This window comes from Armigeres subalbatus, chromosome 3 (assembly GCF_024139115.2).
Source record: "Armigeres subalbatus isolate Guangzhou_Male chromosome 3, GZ_Asu_2, whole genome shotgun sequence".
NCBI lineage: Eukaryota > Metazoa > Arthropoda > Insecta > Diptera > Culicidae > Armigeres > Armigeres subalbatus.
In genome coordinates, this window is record NC_085141.1 from 272,754,777 (window position 1) to 272,777,056 (window position 22,280).

General features: G+C 38.2%; 1 protein-coding gene across 3 annotated transcripts in view; it reads left to right on the forward strand.

Moving 5' to 3' along the window:
- The window catches only part of LOC134224344 (leucine-rich repeat neuronal protein 2-like), a 474,531-nt gene extending 458,452 nt beyond the window's left edge, over positions 1-16,079 (forward strand). For all 3 annotated transcript variants that reach the window (XM_062703672.1, XM_062703671.1, XM_062703674.1), the window contains one exon: positions 13,991-16,079. In XM_062703672.1, coding sequence (XP_062559656.1) covers positions 13,991-15,011 — 1,021 coding nt within the window. In that variant the 3' untranslated portion in view covers positions 15,012-16,079. The remainder of the gene's footprint in view (positions 1-13,990) is intronic.
- The last annotated feature ends 6,201 nt before the right edge of the window (positions 16,080-22,280 follow it).

Sequence of the window (22,280 nt, forward strand, 5' to 3'; positions counted from 1 at the left end):
TTAATCGGTATTTTTTTATACTTTCTGATATGAAAGCGGCATAATGCTGGGTTATTGCCTTATCGCCAATGGTATATGCAAGAATGCGGTGATTTATCACAGACTGCCTCTTCTGTTATTATAACTCTTTTGGTCGTAAAACAGTTATTTGACTTCGAATTGCGTACATAATGTAAAACCAATTTAATCAAAATTCCGCGGAAAAAAATTGAAATTTCGTTTCGTTTCGAAAAATTTCGAATAAAATGAACCTTGATTTCGTTTCGATTCGAAGTTTCGAAATTAAATCCATATTTCGTTTCGTTTCGATCCGAATCAACATAGACATTTTAAATTTCGTTTCGTTTCGTTTCATTAGGAAAAAGTGTGTTATCGCATACCCTTACCAAAAAGGATAAAGAGCTCTCAGGAAGTTTTTTGATAAGTATGTAGAAAATACCATCATCACCCGGGGCTTTCATATTTTTAAATTTTCTAGTAATAGATCTCACTTCATCCAAATTGGTTCCCAACGAAGGGTCAAAAACATTCTCTTGATTGAGAATGTCTTCGAAGCTCCGTGTAACCTGATCCTCAATTGGACTAGTGAGACCTTGACTAAAATTATGGGCACTCTCGAACTGCTGAGCAAGTTTTTGAGCCTTTTCGCCATTTGTTAATAAAATTTTATTTCCCTCTTTAAGCGCTGGAATTGGCTTTTGAGGTTTTTTAAGAATTTTTGTTAATTTCCAAAAGGGTTTCGAACTGGGATCCAACTTCGAGGCATTATTCTCAAAGTTGGTATTTCTCAGAATAGCGAAACGTTTTTTAATTTCATTTTGCAAATCTCGCCAAATAACTTTCAACGCGGGATCGCGAGTTCTTTGGTATTGCCTTCTTCTCACATTTTTAAGACGGATCAGTAGCTGAAGATCGTCGTCAATAATAATGGAGTTGAATTTAATTTCACATTTGGGAATTGCAATGCCTCTGGCTTCGACAATTAAATTTGTCAAAGATACGAGCGCATTGTCAATGTCACTTTTGGTATCCAAAGGAATATTAACATCAAAATTCCTATCGATATATGTTTTATATAAATCCCAATCAGCTCTATGATAATTAAAAGTAGAGCTGATTGGATTATAAATGGCTTCTTGTGAGATTTCAAATGTCACAGGAAGGTGATCAGAGTCAAAGTCAGCATGAGTTACCAATTGGCCACACAGCTGACTTGAATCCGTTAAAACTAAATCAATTGTAGAAGGATTTCGACTGGAAGAAAAACAAGTTGGTCCATTGGGATATTGAATAGTATAATATCCCGCAGAACAATCTTCAAATCAATTTTTACCATTGGAATTGCTTTGAGCATTATTCCATGAACGGTGTTTGGCATTGAAGTCACCAATTACGAAGAATTTTGATTTGTTGCGAGTCAGAATTTAAAGATCAGCTTTCAACAAATTCTTTTGCTGCCCATTGCATTGGAAAGGCAAGTAGGCTGCAATGAAGGAAAATTGTCCAAAATTTGTTTCAACAGAAACTCCCAAGGTTTCAAAAACTTTGGTTTCAAACGAAGAAAATAATTTATGTTTGATACGTCTATTGATGACAATGGCGACCCCACCACAGGCGCTGTCAAGACGATCATTTCTGTAGATAAAATAGTTTGGATCTCTTTTAATGGAGAGTCCTGGTTTTAAATACGTTTCAGTTATAATGGCAATATGCACATTATGAACTGTTAGGAAGTTGAATCATTCATCTTCCTTACCCTTTAGAGAGCGGGCATTCCAATTTAGAACTTTCACACAATTATTTGGATCCATTGAAACGGAGTCCGATAACAATTTTTTGTGTGTACTTTATACCAACCTGAACAGCTTCAGGAATGGTATTTGCTTTGAACATTGCATCAATCATGTGATGCAATTGTTCAGTTAAAAATCAAAATCGGAAGCAGTCATGCTACCTGAATCGGCAACATGACCGTTATTTTCCGTTGGGACATGGGTATAAACCAGAGCATTAGTGATTAATCATAGATTTAATCATGATTAATGAATAATGGGATATTTATTCATTATTCATTAATCATAATCACCCAAAAATGAGATTTAATCATTAATCACTAATCATTAATCAGAGACTTTTACATTTAATCATTAATCATTATTCATATTCATAATTTTGTAGCGTTTAATCATTAATCGTCAATCTCAATCACAATATTCATCGTGTTATTCATTAATCATTAATCATAATCATACCTTTGAAAGTGCCTTTATAAAATTGCTGAATCTAAAATTTGGAAATGCTTTCGTTGTACGTAATATTTCTTATTTTTTCAGTGGGTGTGATTTCTGATTATTGATCACTATGCAAATAATTGAATTTGATTAATCATAAGTATTAATCGTTAATCATATGTATATTTAATTATTAATCATATACATATTGTGTCGATATTTAATCATAATCGTTAATCGTTATTCATTCTCGAGACTTTTTATTTATTAATCATAATCGTTAATCATTGTCAAAATGGTATTTAATCGTTAATCTTAATCATTAATCATTGTCGACAACTGATTAATCATCAATCATAATCTTTAATCATAGAGTTAAATGATTTAATCATAACAAATTTAATCATTCATTGGAAGCTTTATTCATTAACGCTCTGGTATAAACCTCATTTTGAGAAGAGAAATTTTGTCTACCAGCAGCGATGTTTGCATACGTAGGTACATTCGAAAAATTGGAATTTACTGAAGTGCTTGCTACCCGTTGACGAGCGGCAAAATTTGTTTGTGAATTGTGGTGGGTATGAATTGCTCGACCGGTAACCGGTTTCGAAATTTGAGCGTTTGAAAAATTTCTACCCGTCGAATCTGGGATCCGATTGGAATTTCCCGTCATCAATTTTGCACGGGAAATCAAAACTTTTTTGCGTGAAGGGCATTCCCAGAAATTGGATTTATGATTGCTCCCACAATTAGCACATTTAAATTTATTGGAATCTTCTCTCACAGGACATGCGTCCTTGGCGTGAGAGGTTCCACCACAAATCATGCATTTAGCATCCAAGTGACAATGTTTGGTTCCATGACCCCACTTTTGGCACTTACGGCACTGGGTGGGGTTTTGGAAATTTCCAGGCCTGCGGAAATGTTCCCATGTAACACGGACATGAGACATAATACAGGCCTTTTCCAAACTTTTCATATTATTTAGTTCACTTTTGTTAAAATGAACTAAATAAAATTCTTGAGAAATGCCCCTCTGGGAAGTACCAGAATGGGATTTCTTTTTCATCTTAATTACTTGGACTGGTGAAAATCCAAGTAATTGAGAAATTTCAATTTTAATCTCATCCAGTGATTTATCATCACTGGGGAGACCTTTCAAGACGACTTTGAACAATCGCTCAGTTTTGTCGTCGTATGTGAAGAATTTATGGCGCTTCTCAGTTAAATACTGAAGAAGACGTTTGCGATCGTCAAAGGATCCCGGCAAAACGCAGCAGTCACCCTTCCTAGCAATCTGAAATGAAACCATGATCCCTTGAAGGTTACTCAAAATCTCATTCCGAAAGCCAGAAAACTCGGCAACAGATACCAAAATTGGCGGAATCCTTTGCTTTTTCGCATGAATCGAATCACCTGGGCTAGAGGTATATTCGATTTGCTCAGTTTCATCATTAATCAAATCGAACTGATTGCTCAGTTCGATTGGAGAAGAATTATTTCCGATATTAGAGTTAGAAGGAATATCTGAATTCTCCAGCTTTCTTCTATTTTTCCGCGCTTTGGCAGGACGGTCTTGAAACCTTGTTTCTTTGAAGGAAGTGGAGAATTCAGAGACTCCCCTTCCTTTTGTTTTTAATAATGCTCATGGCTGAGCGTGGAGACGTGACCTTCTAAGAGGTTTTTCCCAGAACGGTGTCCCTGCAGGATTACCACCGCTTGTCGGAATTTTACTTCCGCAAACGGGTCCAACGTAAAACGAAGGCACGGGTCCTTGCAAAGATCGTAACGGGATCAGTGGGTACAAATAGCGCTAAGAAGCACCGTTGAAATTAAAATAGCTTCGGGTAGTATTAAAAACTTCCTTCCGCAAAGAGAGAAAGAACCGCACAGCACGAAAGCACGATGCGGTCTGATTTTTTTGTCTTTATTTGAGAGGTTTTCAGCCCTAGGCTGGCTCACCTCTGGTATTTTCAGATGTATATTCGTCAATAAATTGTCATTCATACGAGGAAAAATACGATGTGAGGGTTAGGGCGGCCATTATGGTAGCTATTTTTGGACTCTATCTTTTTGCCTTTTTCTCCATTCGCGTTGGACTAACAGCGCATAGTCGCTTTTCTTGTACGGGCTGGAAATTAGTAAGCGGGATCCCGTTCATTCGTTGCGGATTGTAGAGTGATCAATCCAGCTCAAGTGTCAGCTAAGGCCCGCCTTTCGAGGCAAACAAACGGAGGGGAGTGAAGTTATCTAATAATTAATAAGTTTAACGAAACTTACCCGACAGTCGCCCAAAACCCATACTTTGGACAGAATCCGAACCGAGAATTAGTGGCTTTCCTTTAGTAACTAAAGGAAAGCCACTAATTCTCGGTTCGGATTCAGGGTTGGGAAAAATCAAATTTTCGAAAAATCGAGAATGATCAAACTCACCCGCGATTTTACTTTTAAATTTTCAAGTGATTAAAACTCGCCAGCGATTAAGAATCGTTTGAAAATCGTATCTTCATTTGATGCATTTACCGTTACATTTTGAACTCTTTTTCCTCACTAGCATGAAGCTATAACGCCAAATAGAAGATATAACGGGACTGTTGGCAATTATCTATTATTAGTGAAGATTAATGATTGAATTCTGTGTTTATTATCGTTTGAGTATAAAATTTGAGAAATTGTCGCCGGCGACAACTCGCCTACTGTTTTCACGTGAGAAGTTTTCACATGAAAATTGCAATCATGATCGACTGATAATGATTAAGCACAACACTGTTAGTACTCGCCAGGTGAATCGGAAAGGTACGTGAAGCCAGGTCGAAGGGAAGGTGGGCTACTAAATCTTTCTTTACTAAATTCGATTCTGACTTTCAGCATTGAGTTTTCTTAGTCGTTGATATTGTAAAGCTACGAAAGTTTTATATATAATATAAATATATACACAATGGTATATGTAGGAAACCTACAGTAAGTATAAATATATAAACTATAATCTTTAATAATCATTACACGAAAAAAAAAGAAAATTTTGAAATTTGAAATTTCTTTTTAATTATATTTCTTTTCAATTTACACATATGTTCAGTGAATTCAAAATGATTTCTCATGGCGGTTTAGGATGTAGACTCGCTTTCAAAACATTTTTCGTGCATTTTTATAGAATTTTGGTCCTCTTTGCTTTTGTATGATCCTATGTTATTTGACGTTTAGAATCTCAGTGTTTTTTACAAAAGAAGTTTAATTAAAACATATAAGCAAACACTTTGCATAATTTGTCATTTCATATTAAGTGTAGAGACGAATGTATATCAAAAGCAATACACGTCACGTCTCTTACATATATTATAGCATTACAAAGCTATTGTCCTTTTTTATTAAATAACAATCCTTAAATATAGTTGTGATCACGTTTATAAATACTTCAATCACCATGATAAAAAAAATAAAAAAAAATAGTTACAGAAAAAAAAAGATTGTGAAAAAAATAAGAATACATATCCATTTTAATCAAGACGCTCACGTAATTATCTATGATACTGCCATCTGTCCTGTTATTTCATCTTTTCAGAAATCAAGAAGTCTGTTTTGCAATTTATCCAAGAATATTCCGAACTATTGGTTTTCCATCTCTGAAGACAGCCCAAATCCAAATCCCTTATCCAAATCCCTTATCCAGGATATACGAATTAAGACTTGGTGAGAGAATTCCATTATATATATATATATATATATATATATATATATATATATATAAGCTAAGCGTTGATTCGCCGAGACTTTATAAAAAAATAATTTATTCACTAAATTAAACTGAATTCTACAATGTCACACTAAAAACTAAACTTGTCACTCGTTTATCGATCACTTTTATTAATTAAATCTGCTGATTCCGCAATCCTCCGGGTGGCGTGATTCCGATGCAACCTTTGTTCCCACGGCTTGTGGAATTTTGCGTGGCTCATCGTTTACGGCTCCGCGCTTGCTATGGGCTGGTTCTGGGTGTTCGCTGTTGCTATGGCCAGGTGAATGTGTTGGCGTTGGATGGTGACCGGAACCGACATAACGTCTCCCCTAAGTGTCAGGCGTCCTCGGTTGACCTCAAAGAGTCATCGGTGAATGTGAATTTGGCCGGAAAGAATAGGTTGGCCAAACTAGATGGGTTGTCCTTTGTTGATTAACCGTTTTGTCTGTTAATTTTCCGTTCGCCGAACCTGAATTGCTACAAGATATGTGTAAAGTGGTTGTATCCTCATCTTTGGTACAAGGTTGACTTCTGTATCTGCGAATGCAGAAAATGATTAGGGTTATCGAAACGAGGAGGACAATGAGCACTCCTCCAATTGTCTGTGAGCTAATTATGTGAAATTTAAGCCTTCTGATCTCTTCCAAACTGTTGAGATTCATCAGATGCAGTTCTTTTACGTCCGTATTTTGCTTGGTTAATAATATCTCTTTTCCAAAAATTGGTGTAAAAAATTCTTGTTGGTCGGTAGGTTTGGGGTTGCTTTTAAATGTGAAGTTCTGCACTGTAACTGTGCAGTTACCTGTTTCGATGATTGTTGGTGTTGATACTAGACGTGAATCACCGCATGAATCTTCTATGTATATTGTTGTGTCTGTGTCGATCAGTATGGTTCCTAGGCTGATTTCTTTGATGATTGGTTGCTCCAGTTGATTGTATGTTGAACATTTGGCTTTCCGGTTAGTGAGTATGTTGAATACGCAATCGTCGTTTACTGGATTAGTATTGTCGCAGATGAAGCACTTTTCCTTCTGCTCGTAAAATGTGTGTTGATGATAGGCCACATAGCGGATGTTTGTATCGATTCGTGTTCCGTTTGTGTTGATGGGTTCCAGTTGCATCAGTCTGTACTGCTTCTGCTCGATGATAGGAATTTTGATGATTATGATTATATGGTTGTTTTGTAAAGAGGCGATCGATAAAACAAGCCTATACATTTCGTCTTCGAATTTCATGTTGATTTGTTGATTTTCTAAGAACTTCCAAATATACTCTTTATCTTTTGGACTAAGAATGTTTTTGTTCAAGTGATTGGATTTCGAAAAACTAACTGTTCCTCCAGATCTTCTAATGTCTTAATCAAAATATCTAGATTTAAAATAAGGTTGATCTGTTCTAAATCTCTGCTAACTCTTGAATTATCTTCATCTATTTTGATAGAAATTGACCTTAGTGTTTTGGAAACCTTGTTAACTGTTGATTGAAGCAAGTTATTTATTCTGATTTGTTTCGCTTGGTTTTCTATAATTTTGTTGTTGACTTGATCCTGAATTTCAAAGTTTTGGTTGATTAAATCTAAATCGTCCTGATCCGGGTTACCGGCTACGAATTTAACTACTTTTCCTAGAGCGTTTACAAGTCCTCTTTTGTGTCTTCTAGGGTAAAAACTATTCATTTTCTCATATGCTTTCCTAATCTTGAATTGAAAGGTTTGTTCTAAGTGGTCTGTGATATTAAGTTTAGTGGCAAGATTCTCTATATATTCGATGTTTTGCCTGATGTGTTCTAAATCAACTTTGTGGATAAGTCTGAAAGGAGTTCAAGAAAATTTATCTCTTAATTCGTTTTTTGTGAATTTTTATTCCAAATGAATCTTTATAAGTGAGGTCGTTATTTTCTTGCACTCGTGAGGTCTTAAAAGGTTCTTTGTCTTTTGTGATACGTTGTGTAACCTTGATGTATACGTCTTTACCGTTTACCAACTGTTCTGGTAATGATTTTCCTTTATTTTCTTCCTCTACTTGTCTTTTTCCTTTTTCCATCATTACCAAAATAGCTGATTGTGTCTTCTTGTTGTTTTGTAAAATATCGTCGGCGTTCGTCTGGTTTTGTTGTTTAAAGATATCTTGTCTTGGTTTGTACCTGTAGCTGAATGGACTGTATTATTATAGATGTCTACCAAGATATTCATTCTGTCATGTAGTTCCAAATCTTTGTGTCTGTGGTTTAATGTCCGAAAAAGTTCTATTAACGTGGAGTGAAAACGCTCCACTATTCCGTTCGAGTTACTGCAACTTGCGTGGTGTATCTCTATATTTAAGTCTTGTAAGAAGCCTATGAAATCGATAGAAGTAAAACCAGGTTCTTGGTCGCAAACTATAACATCTGGTCTACCGAAAACCTGAATATGCTCTGTGATTGCCCTTTTCAGATCAATAATTGTTCTGGTTTCCAGAGCGATCACATTTGCGAATTTTGAAAAGCGTCCACTACTGTTAACATTTTTGCCTTTTATGAAAAATATGTCGATATGTATTTTTGAAATGGTCGAATCGTGTTGTTGGTTCTTTGAATTAATTTTGGGGGCTTTCTGTCGTACTTGCATTTCTTGCAGATAGGACAGTTGCTAATGTAAATTTTGAGCTTTTGTCGATTTCCGGAAAGAAATAGTTCAAAAGGATTTGTTGTTTATTTTCTTTTGTTCCTCTATGTGCGTACTCGTGGACTTTCCGCACAATTTCGTCCTGCTCCTCCGGGAGTCTAACATCTTGTAAGAGTACCTGTGAAATATAGATCTTGAAAATTTTGCTGTGAGAAAAGTGTTTTCGGTATGTTTCTTGGATGATCTGGGTTAATGGTATGGGACAGTAAATGCAATTAGTTCCGTTTGGGTTAAGTTTTTCTTTGAGAATTTCGACAATGTTTTCTTCGTTGAAGTCTGGTCTTGAGATTGTGAATCTGTGGTATTTGGGAAAAATCTGTTCGTGAAAGTCGAGTTCTTGTGAATGGATTTTGAATATCAGTTGTGTTCTAAACGTGTTAGTCGGTTTCTCTGTCGTCCAAATGTAATGGTCGTCGCTAGTATCTGCTGAGTGTACAGTCTCTCCGTCACTGTTGTTTTCGTCGTGTTCGTCCTCTGTATTACTCTGGTTGTTGGCGTTGAGGTCGGTCTGCTTAATTCTTGAAAGGGCGTCTGCTACGACGTTCTCTCGTCCAGGTTTGTAAATTGTTTCGAAGTCGAATTCACTGAGGTCTATTTTCCAACGTATAATTTTTTGGTTAGCACTTGTCATGGAATATATTAATGGCTGATGATCGGTAATTAACTTAAAACGTCGCCCGTAAAGATAGGGGCCGGAAATGTTTTACCGCCCATATGATGGCTAAGAGTTCCTTCTCCGTGGTACAATAATTTTCTTCGGCTTTGCTAAGTGTTCTAGATGCATAGGCAATAGGGCGGTCTTTGCCAATTTGTCCTTGTGATAGGACTGCTCCGATCGCAAAATCGCTTGCATCTGTCGTCAAAATAAATTCCTTCTCAAAATCGGGTAGGCCAAAATAGGGTCCATAATCAGAAGGGATTTACATTTTTCGAAGCATTGGGTTTCTTCTGCAGTGAACTTGAAGTCTGTATCGTTCCGCAGTAGTTGTGTGAGGGTTTTACCATCTTCGCGAAGTCTTTAATAAAGCGGCGATAGTAACCAATGGTTCCAAGAAATTGTTTTAATTCCTTTTCAGTTTTCGGAATGGGCCAATTTTTATCACCTCGATTTTATCACTGTTCGGTTTGACTCCCTGTTTTGTAACGGTATGACCTAAAATTGGCCTTCTGGTCTAAAGAAGTAACACTTGTCCAACTGTATTTTCAAACATGCTTCCTTTAATTTTTGAAGTATCTTTCGAATATCCTTCACGTGCTCTTCGAACGAACTTGAGAAAATTATTATGTCGTCCATGTAAACGAGACAACATACCCCAATAAATTCCCTAAGAACGGAGTCCATGACCCTTTGAAACGTCGCTGGGGCGTTTTTTAGGCCGAAGGGCATTCTGGTGAATTCGTATTTTCCCGAATTCACAGAAAAAGCCGTTTTTTCGAAGTCTTTTTTATCTAGTTGGATTTGATGAAATCCAGATACTAGATCGATAGTAGAGAAAAATGTTGCCCTACCAAGTTTGTCCAATATTTCCGATATATCCGGTATTGGATGGATATCTATCGGAAACTGTTTTATCATTAAGTTGGCGATAATCGATGACTAATAGAAACTTTTTAGCCCCTGATGCGTCAGCTTTTTTAGGGACTACCCAAACAGGTGATGTATAGGGCGATATAGATTCCTTAATAATCCCGTCCCTCAACATCTGTTGTACCTGTTTTTGCACTTCAGTTTCAAATACTTGTGGATAGCGGTACGATTTGGTATGAATCGGAATGTTATCGACTGTTCTGATCTTATGTTTAATCTGATGAGTGAATGACAGTTTCTCATCTTCAAAGTATAAGATCTCTGAGTTATCCGAAATGATTTTTTCTAAAGCCTCTTTCTCTGGTTTGTTTAATGAGTCATCTTGTATTTTAAATTTGTTTCTCTTTGTGTTTTCCGGCTGTTCAATTTCTGTGAAGTCATTATTATTGAAACTGATTTCATTGATGTTGATTTCTAAGTTTGTCTTGTTGGGGTTCTTTACGGCTACGAAAGCGGAATTCCTTCTACTATTGTAAATACCTGGCAAGATAGAAAATTTCCCATGTTCCTTTCCTCTCCTATAATAAAATCCCCATCATTTTCTGTTTTAATTTTAATGAACTGGACTTCTTGTTCGTTAAGATTAATTTTTGTGTTTCAGGGAACCTTTTTCAATTCGATAGTTTTCCTTCCAATTTTAGTTTGTTTTTTCCAATGTCTAACTGTGCGTTTAAATCGCGCAGGATTCATATCCAATCAGTCCGTCGAAGAACTGATGGAATTTAAATACGTAAAATTTCAACTTTTTCTTTGTTGAGAATGGGTCAAACGAAACAGATTTATTGATTTTGAAAGTACCGTTAATATTTACCACTTTGAGACATTCTTCGTTCTTTGCGTTTTCCAAGTTTACATGTTCAGGGATATGTAATTTTGTTAGCACCAGTATCTATCAGAAATTTCATTTCGCCCTTCGTAGTTTGTATTGTAATATATGGAATGAAGTTATTCATCCCTTTGTTTTTCTGCAACCGGCTATCTGAAAATTTATCTCGTCTCCAACGAAATAGTCATCATCATCCGATTCGATTTTAGATGTGTTGGCTTCGTTTTCGACTGCATCCGGTTCTTCGTCATGCTCATCTAGATGTTTACTGTGTTTTATTTCGTGATTATTGACTTGCATTTTTGAAATGTGGGATTTCATCGAAACATCTTCATCATGATTATTGAATTTCCTGAATTTTCCAGAGTTTGGTTTCTGTTGGTTTGGATTCTGAGTATTGTGATTATTAGTATTCTGAATTTATGAGGTTCTCATTTCTGTTCTGGTATTTTGTGTTTGTGTTAAATCCCGATGAGCTAGATGAGACTTGCCGAGTTTCCATTTTCTGCCTATGTGAGGCATTCGAATGTTGCACTGTTATGTCATGAGCTTCCTCCAAGGATTTTGGTCGGTAGCTTCTGACATACATAGCTAGGTTTTCCCCATTGAGTCCGTCAATGTACCTAGTTAAGGTGATTAAGCTAATAAGCTTGTTCACCGCTTCGATTGAGCCTTTATAGTCGTCCATCTGGACGGCTGTGGTTTTAATTGCCGTATCAATGGCTTTGACTTTTGGAAATATTCACTAAGTGATTTTTTCCTTGTTTTACGTAAAATAATGATTGCAAATGGGACGTGATGTCCCTTTTATCGCCGAATGCGTTTAGAAGAATTTCTTTGATCTCCTCCCATTCTGAGGGGTTTCCCGAAGCTATCAGCACTTCTCTTGCTTCTCCCACTATTTTAGATTTTACTGCACGGATTATGTGCTTGTATGAAGGTTCTAGTTCGAACTCTTCAAATTGATCTAGTGCCTCTTGCGTGTCCTTAATCCACGCGATGGCTTCTTTTCTATTTCCATTGAATTCGGAAATAATTTTAATTTGGTCGGGTATGTGGAAGTTTGTGAAAGGATTATTTGCCTTCTTTTTCAAATCATTAATTGTTGAAACGAGTTCTGCTTGGATGTTGGTTAGCTGTTGCACTTGCGCAATCAGCTGTTCTGGGGTGATTGAATTTTGATTGCCCTGGGTGTCTGTCATGGTGTTGTATTTCCTAAGCTTTCACTGAGCAACGAATAATGCACACACGAATGATATGATACCTGTTAGCTTGTTTCCGCGCACCGTTATTTCACTTATGAGCGTGTTCAATTTGTGCACTTGTCGAGGTAAATTAGGAAAATTGTATTCGAGCTCAATATGCCCTTTCGCTCAAATAATCTCACTAATAGATCACTTTATAATAAGCACTTGTAAAAAATGTTTTAATGATTACTTACAGTAGGATAATCAGCATCCTCCTGGAGTTTTAGGTGAGTGTAGATCTTCCTGGGGGTTGGTTCTATAAGTGGATCCGCCTTCGCTCTGGATACATGCAACTCAACGATATGCCCTCGCCGATGGTTTCCCGATGTACCAGTTGTTCGCACTGAACTTTGCTAAGTTGGGTTTCGTTACTCCGAACACTTTTCGATGCACTTAATTTCCACTTTTTTCCGTAGACTGCGCCAGCTAAGCGTTGATTCGCCGAGACTTTATAAAAAAAATAATTTATTCACTAAATTAAACTGAATTCTACAATGTCACACTAAAAACTAAACTTGTCACTCGTTTATCGATCACTTTTATTAATTAAATCTGCTGATTCCGCAATCCTCCGGGTGGCGTGATTCCGATGCAACCTTTGTTCCCACGGCTTGTGGAATTTTGCGTGGCTCATCGTTTACGGCTCCGCGCTTGCTATGGGCTGGTTCTGGGTGTTCGCTGTTGCTATGGCCAGGTGAATGTGTTGGCGTTGGATGGTGACCGGAACCGACATAACGTATATATATATATATATATATATATATATATATATATATATATATAAATATTTACCAAATTATATGACCAAGGACAAAAAAAAAAACCATCAGGGCCGATTGAAGCGATTTGGATAGGAAGGGTGGAATCGCCAACTTCCAATTGTTAACATCTCGTGGATAAAGAGCGGGCTCTTCTCCCCATCTATTGGGTCAATCTTGGAAACGAGGGCTAGATTATAATTTTGTGTGTACGAACTTTCTTCTGGAAGGAGATTCTCTATTCATCCCGTGGATTCGCATAAGTGTCTTTGCTTATGGAACCACCCCACCCATTTTTGGTCCTTCATACAGGAGTTTGATGAAATACATACAATAGTATAATCATGATCAAATCGTTTGTCAGATATGGCCAGTGCTATTGGCAGGTGCCTTGCTACAATAGATGGTAGTATCATCATCATTATCATCATCTATCTTTTTGCCTTTCTCGTACAACAAAGTTGTACCAGAAAGGCTATCATTTCACTGCCAAAACGTACTTTTTATAGAGCGCTTGTAGACCCATAGTGTTATATACCAATCGATTCAGCTCGACAAACTGAGCAAATGTCTGTCTGTCCGTGTGTGTGTGTGTGTGTGTGTGTGTGTGTGTGTGTGTGTGTGTGTGTGTGTGTGTGTGTGTGTGTGTGTGTGTGTGTGTGTGTGTGTGTGTGTGTGTGTGTGTGTGTGCGTATGTGTGTGCACATTGAAACATTAGACAATTTTTCTAGTACTAAACCTTAATCGATTTTGCTACAACAAGTTGCATTCGATGGGGAATGTTTTCTTCTTGTTTTTTTTTCTTAAGAAAAGGGTTCAAGGAAAATTAATCTCAAACGCTCACTTTCTGTTTAAAAAAAAACTGAAAAAGCAAAAAGTAAACTGTAGTCTAAGTAAAATTAAATAACTAACTTTTTTTTACATTTTATTCATTCATTTCAGAGCCTTCGTAGACAACACGTACCTCCAGATCCTCTCCCTAGATGACAACCCTTCGTTCAGCGATCTTCCGGTGCGTTTGTTCTACGGCAATCCAAACCTGATCGACATCTCCGTGCGCCGGAACGCCCTGGTGTCGCTGGATGCAGTCCAATTTCCCCTGGACAGACTGCAGCGGCTGAAGCTGGCAGGTAACCCGTTGGTTTGCAACTGTTCCATCCGATGGCTGTGGCGTCTGGTGACCGGTACGGTCGATGAGGATGACAGCGACGGAGTTGGCGTTGTCGGCCGTAGTGGAGATAGTTTGGTGAATATCACAACTGTTCTCATGATCGACAAGGATGAAATTGGTTGCGATCAGAACGAAGATGGGTTGGTAACAAGAAGGATCTTGCGAAACATGTCAGAGGGAGATATTAATTGTCCCGCCCATTTGATAACGGTTATCAGTGTGGTAGCGAGTATTCTGCTAGTTCTACTGGTTGCATTAGTTATAGTCTACTACCGCAGGAAATTTAGACAGCGAAAGAAAATTCTTCAGGAAAGGAAAAATATTCATGAGAGGATAGTTCCTCAGAAAGTAGATAAATTAGAACTGGAACGGTATCTGGCTCAGCAGGTGTTGGCTAACGATTATCGAGAGCTTAGACCTTGCGACACCAGCAACAGATACGACACCAAGAGCTCGACACAACCCCTCCAAACCCCTGATCCGGAAGAATCCGATCACTACGAGAACATTGATTACCTCCAGCATCAGCGAGCTTTGAATCATCACAACCATCCGTACCATCATAACCAACACGCTCACCCCTACCACCAACAATCCCAAAACATCCCCGCAATGACGCTCCAACATCCCATTCAATATCCCCAGAAGTACCCCCCGTTGCATCAAACTGCCAACAACACTCTTCCAGTGCCTCCACAACAACAGCGAAATGCACAAAACCACTCCTACTCCCCAAACTTTTTCATCTACGTGCTTTATTCGCACTTCATCTTCCTGTTGCTGATATTATGATGAATTACAGCAAATTTTCGGTCGGGATCCTCCACTCCAAGCTCAAAACGCTATGTAAAAACATTTCTAGCAGGAAGTTTCGTTCGTTAGGCCAAACAATGTTCAAGTTCTATTGTTTTCACGAATACGTACACAAACTAAATGTTGACAGAAGAATAAAACAAACACCAACGCTGCATACAATCATTCTAACTCATACAGAAAGAGATCATTTATTTCATATATATATTCATCGCTAGCTAAAAATAAACTTAAACGGTAAAAGACAATTTATTCATTACGATATACATGCAACAAGACAAGTGAATGCAAACAAACAAGAAAGTAGCAAAAAAAAGAAGAGGATATAATCTATTTTGTACAGTCATTTTTCATATTTATAAGTCAAAACTTCAATCAAATTGTATGTACATTCAGATGCAATAATAACTTAGTCTAGGGAAAACCATTCGTTGCTACTAACTGAAGCTCGTTTTCTTTATTTTGTTGGATATTCTACGTTTCCTATACTTTGTTCTGCCATACTAGCATCGTAAGACTATTATTTCCCAATTAAGCTAAGCAACCGTTATCCGTACTTACAAACGACAGAAAACATGGAAAGGATTACGAAGGAAACACACCACACAACAGTCATTTCATTGATATATTGAAACACTTTTGATAAACTATTCATTGAATAAAAAAAACTAAGGTAATGGAGCATATTTCATCATGCTTTGAGTCAGATTAGAAATTCACAGTCAACAATACGGTTTATATTTTCTGCTACAAATTTACTACCGTATTTAAATTCTTCGGAAGCGAAAAAGACAAGACAGGCTGAAAGCAGAATACAACAACATTAGGATTAGTTCAGATAAAATTTGAGAGAAAAAAAAACAAAACGAACGCAGTGTAACACGAATAACTTCCCATCTTTTGGGGATGACGGGAGTGAAATTTAACGAAGAATTCTTGATAAAACAAAAAACCAATAACAGCAACAGCAACCACACATACTCTGTTCTAATATAAGTTGTTATAAGACTGAAGACTATTGCGCAAAATAAAGGACGGAATATTAAACATTGTCTGTTTTGAATTAAAATACGTAGTTTGAAAGAAATCCATTATTGATTCCAAAAGAAACGTTGCGTTGAAACTTCAGGATTATCAATAATGTTTGCAGCTTACTTTTCATGACGTAATTTTGCGAATCTTGCATAATTATGAAGATTGATACCCATAGTGTCATAGTTTTGAATATGGCCGATTTTGATGCTTCCACAATGGTCTCAGAACTGACCCCAGTGTGGACAAAAGGTAAGATTATTGTGGTTTTAGACCAAAACTATTTGTATGACGCTAATGAACTGGCAGCAAGGCCCACTGCCGTCGAGATTCAAACGGAAAAATAAAATAAATATGCAGCACTGCACGGTGTTATCTGTCATAAAACCGAGCTTCGTCACTGGCACCAAATTGAAGGTCGGAAGTCGATTTGTGGAAATCGCACGCTTTTCCGACAATAGTGCTGTCCAATGAGCAACTCGAAGTAGCTCGAAGTTGTTCCCGTCTTGGTCGTTCTTTTTTGTCAACAAATGGGCATGAGCAGGACAGGGAGAAACTTCGAGCTACTTCAAGCTCTCATTGGACAGCACTAATGTGTTGGTGACAAACTCAAATTTTGTTTTGACGTTCATGATGTCGGAAGTATGATCGGAAGTAAAAAGTCGGAATACAATTTAGTGCTGGCGACACAATAGTGTTTCATCTCACCACCGTGTTTAAATAGCTCTCCTGGTAGTTGGTCAACCCCAGGGGCTTTGTTGTTCTTCAGCCAACCAATCTCCTCCTGGATTTACGGGAGATCCTGAGCCGGTAAAATTATGTCCTGCGCGCGTTCTCCCAGGTCCACCACCATACCGCCATCTTCGTCTGCCACATCGCCATTCAGGTGTTCTTCGTAGTGCTGCCGCCACCTTTGGATCACCTCACGCTCGTCCGTAAGAAGGTTCCCGTTTATGTCCTTATACATATCAGGCTGTGGCACGTGGCCCTTACGTGAACGGTTTTACTTCTCATAGGACTTTCGTGTGTTGTTGGCGCGGTACAGTTGCTCCGTCTCTTCACGGTCTCGATCTTCCTGCTGACGCTGTTTTTGTGCGGTCGAAATGAAAATCCTTGTTTTGTCATATTTCTGCTCAGTAAACAAATAGTTCGCGCGGTCGGATGAGTTAATAATTGATGCGCGATCGTACGTGTTTTAGGTAGGACGCATAACATTCATGAAATTCGAGTTTGTGGTTTTGTTTTTTACGTTCGGTGAATAAGTGTGAGTTTTGTATATGATGCGAAACATTTGCAGGATCCGGGCTACTTTGCTCTGCTTTGGACGGTTCGTAAGTTAATTAACCCTTAAAGGCGCAAGGCGATTTTTCTAGAAACCGTCGAAAGTATTTTTAGCGTAAACTACCATTAAAATTATTACTATTAAACGTATTTTCGGTTTGTTGTTTTAAAACAACATTGCGCATTTAAGGGTTAATGAATATATTTTTATAATTTTTCAGGAAAAACTGTTTTGACTAAAATTCCGAACATGACTCATATGCCGAACATTCGCGTTTAAACGGTCATTTGAACTTTTTTCGCGTGTTTTTTCCATAGGATATCGAATTCTTTTGCAATCTTAGTTCGCTGAGCATGAGCATGATTGACCGCCCACGGTTGCTACTCCGTTATTGCCAGGTCAGCTGTACACTCAACCCTCTTTTTACGTCACTTATTGGGGGAACGTAAATCGAATGTGACGTAAAAAGAATTTTTGCTAAAATTTCTAGTATTTCACTTAATTTATTGATAGTGAGGATACTTTCAAATACATTCACTTGCGTCTTACATGAGGTATTGTAAGATCTCTCCGAATCCAGCAGATGTTACAAGATTTCCAAATTGTCCTGGAGTTTGAATCAAATGGTCTACCGAATCAATCAAGGTTTTCATGATGTCTCCAGTCTCGGTGTCAACCCAATTTTGTCCTCCGATTATTTGTCTTTCACATCCGTTTTCAATTCTTGCATGTATGAAGTTGTAAGATCTCCAAATCGTCCTGGAGTTTGAATCAAATGGTCTACCAAATCAACCAAAACCTTCATGATGTCCCAAGTCGTGATATCAACTCAATTATGTCCTCCGAGGATTTGTCTTTCACTTGCGTCTCAAAACAACACATATGAGGTGTTGTAAGATCTCCAAATTGTCCTGAAGTTTGAATCAAATGGTCCACCGAATCAACCAAGGCTTCCATGATGTCCTCAGTCTCGGCGTCAACCCGATTTTGTCCTCCGATTATTTCTCTTTCACATCCGTCTTTAATTCTTGCATGTATGAAGTTGTAAGATCTCCATATCGTCCTGGAGTTTGAATCAAATGGTCTACCGAATCTACTGAGACTTGCATGATGTCCTTAGCCGCGGTATCTTCCCAATCATGTCTTCCGAGTATTTGTCTTTCACCTGCGTCTCAAGTCCAGGTATATGAGATGTTTTAAGATCTGCAAATTGTCCTGGAATTTGAATCAAATGGTCTACAGAATCAAACAAGGCTTCCACGATGTCCCCAGCCTCGGTGTCAACCCAATATTGTCTTCTGAGTATTGGTCTTTTACTAACGTCTCAAATACAGGCATATTCGATATTGTAAGATCCCCAAATTGTCCTGGAGTTTGAATCAAATGTTCTATCGAATCAACCAAAGCCTTCACGATGTCCTAAGCCGTGGTATCAACTCAATTATGTTCTCTGAGTATTTGTCTTTTACTTGCGTCTCAAAACAAGACATATGAGGTGTTGTACGATCTCCAAATTGTCCTGGAGTTTGAATCAAATGGTGTAATGAATCAACCAAGGCTTTCATGGTGCCCCCAGCCGCGATATCAAACCAATTATGTCCTCCTATTATTTGTCTTTCACTTACGTCTCAAATACTTGCATATGATACGTTTTAAGATCTCCAAATTTTTCTGGAGTTTGAATCAAATGTTCTGCCGAATCAAACAAAGCTTTCACGATGTCCCCAGCCGCGGTGTCAACCCAATTTTGTCTTCTGAGCATTGGTCTTTTACTAACGTCTCAAATACAGGTATATGAGATGTTCTAAGATCTCCAAATTGTCCTGGAGTTTAAATCAAATGATCTATCGAATCAACCAAAGATTTTATGATGTCCTAAGCCGTGGTATCAACTCCAATATGTTCTCTAAATATTTTTCTTTCACTTGCATCTCAAAACAATACATATGAGGTGTTGTAAGATCTCCAAATTGTCCTGGAGTTTGAATCGAATGGTCTAATGAATCAACCAAGACTACCATGGTGCCCCCAACCGTGGTGTCAACCCAGTTTTGTCTTCTGAGTATTAGTCTTTCACTTGAGTCACAAATTTCAGCATGTTAGATGTTGTAAGATCTTCAAACTGTCCTGGAGTTTGAATCAAATGGTCTACCAAATCAACCAAGGCTTTCATGATTTCTTCACTCGCGGTATCAACTCAATTATATTCCCCGAGTGTTTGTCTTTCACTCGTCTTAAATCAAGGCATATGAGGTGTTGTAAGATCTCAAAGTTTTCCTGGAATTTGGATAGTTTGCGAATTGCGTCTCAAATTCTGATATGCAACATGTTGTAAGATCTCCAAATTGTTCTAGAGATTGAATCAAATGGCCTACCGAATCAATCAAGGCTTCCATTATGTCCTCGGCCACGAAGTCTAGACTTCAGATATTTCTTCGATGACCTGGAGTGGAATAATTGTTAAATGCGTATCTAATATGGATCAAAATGGGATGAACCATTTAGAAATAATAATCCTGTAGACCTAAAGACCAGTACTCCATTACTTTCTTAAATTACCTGGAATGGAACTATAGTTGAAGAGGTATCCAATTTAGTCCTATGGATCAAAACGGGTATGAGCAAAAAAATTTAAAGTGATAACAGCCTTTTTGTTACGCGTGTTGACCGTAAAGCTAATATTTCAGGGATGGATGATATTCATGGATGATCTGCAATGGCCGTTGAAGCCGTATTTACTTTAGTTCTATGGATCAAAAAGGGCATGGCCTATATGAATTGCCGAATTTAGTCACAATAAAATTGCTAGAACCATCCCAACAAACATTTTAGTTTCATGCTGATTTCACCGAAGTCATGTAGAGCAAATAAGGATTTTCATGACTGTTATAGAACTAAAAATGTTCCTGGGGATGATTGTCTGACTTGTGCTGCGCAAGTTGTTACTGGGGTTGCTGGGGACATCATGAAGGCCTTGGTTAATTCGGCAAACCATTCAAGCTCCAGGACAATTTGGAGATCTTACAACAACTTATATGTTTGGAATTGAAACGCAAGTGAAAGACAAATACCCTGGAAACATAATTGTGCTGATATCACGGCATGGGGCATCATGGAAGCCTTGGTTGATCCGGCAGACCATTTAATTCAAACTCCTGGACAATTTCTTCTTCTTTTTCTTCTTATTGGCATTACATCCCCACACTGGGACAGAGCCGCCTCGCAGCTTAGTGTTCATTAAGCACTTCCACAGTTATAAATTGCGAGGTTTCTTAGCCAGGTTACCATTTTTGCATTCGTATATCATGAGGCCAACACGATGATACTTTTATGCCCAGGTAAGTCGATTCAATTTCCAATCCGAATATTGCCTAGACCGACACCGGGAATCGAACTCAGCCACCCTCAGCATGGTCTTGCTTTGTAGCCGCGCGTCTTACCGCACGGCTAAGGAGGGCCCTCCTGGACAATTTGGAGATCTTAAAACATCTCATATGACTGGATTTGAGACGCAAGTGAAAGAAAAATACTCGGAGGACATAATTGGGTTGATACTGCAGCTATGGACATCATGGAAGCCTTGGTTGATTCGGCAGACCATTTGATTCAAACTCCAGAACAATTTGGAGATATGTCTGGATTTGAGACGCAAGTGAAAGAAAATTATCCGGAGGACATAATTGGGTTGATACCGCAGCTATGGACATCATGGAAGCCTTGGTTGATTCGGAAGACCATTTGATTCAAACTCCAGGACGATTTGGAGATCTTACTACATCTTATATGTCTGGATTTGAGACCCAAGTGAAAGACAAATACTCGGAGGACATAATTGGGTTGATACCGCGGCTGGGGACATCATGGAAGCCTCGGTTGATTCAGCAGACCATTTGATTCAAACTCCAGGACGATTTGGAGATCTCACTACATCTCATATGTCTGGATTTAAGACCAAAGTGAAGAACAAATACTCGGAGGATTTAATTGGGTTGATACCGTGGCTGAGGACATCATGGAAGCCTCGGTGGATTCGGCAGACCATTTGCTTCAAACTCCTGGACGATTTGGAAATCTTACCACATCTCATATGTATGGATTTGAGACACAAGTGAAAGAAAATTACTCGGAGGACATAATTGGGTTGATACCGCAGCTATGGACATCACGAAAGCCTTGGTGGATTCGGCAGACCATTTGATTCAAACTCCAGGACGATTTGGAGATCTTACTACATCTTATATGTCTGGATTTGAGACGCAAGTGAAAGACAAATACTCGAAGGACATTATTGGGTTGATACCGCGGCTGGGGACATCATGGAAGCCTCGGTGGATTCGGCAGACCATTTTATTTTAACTGCAGGACGATTTGGAGATCTTACTACATCTCATATGTCTGGATTTAAGACGCAAGTGAAAGAAAATTACTCTGAGCACATAATTGGGTTGATAACGTAGCTATCGACATCATGGAAGCCTTGGTTGATTCGGCAGACCATTTGATCCAAACTCCAGGACAATTTGGAGATCTTACTACATCTCATATGTCTGGATTTGAGACCCAAGTGAAAGTAAAATACTCGGAGGACATAAGTGGGTCATTGCCGGAGCTATGGAAGCCTTGGTTGATTCTTCAGACCAGTGTTGTAAAATGTCATTTGCATTCGTTTGTATAATTTTCCCAGAACTTGTTTCAGAAGGTAGCTATCAATTCATGTTGTATGACGAACTTATAGCGGTTAAATGGGCCTACAACTTTGTCTAACGAGACTTTGCTGTAAATATGTAATCTGGGGCGTGGGAGGCAAAATGTCATTCAAATGACATTATGTCAAATGACACGTGACATTTTGGAGAGTTTTCACTCTCCAGCCTTTGATGTTATACTTAGAGCAATGTACCCTTGGACAAAAATATAACCCTACTCAAGCGTTA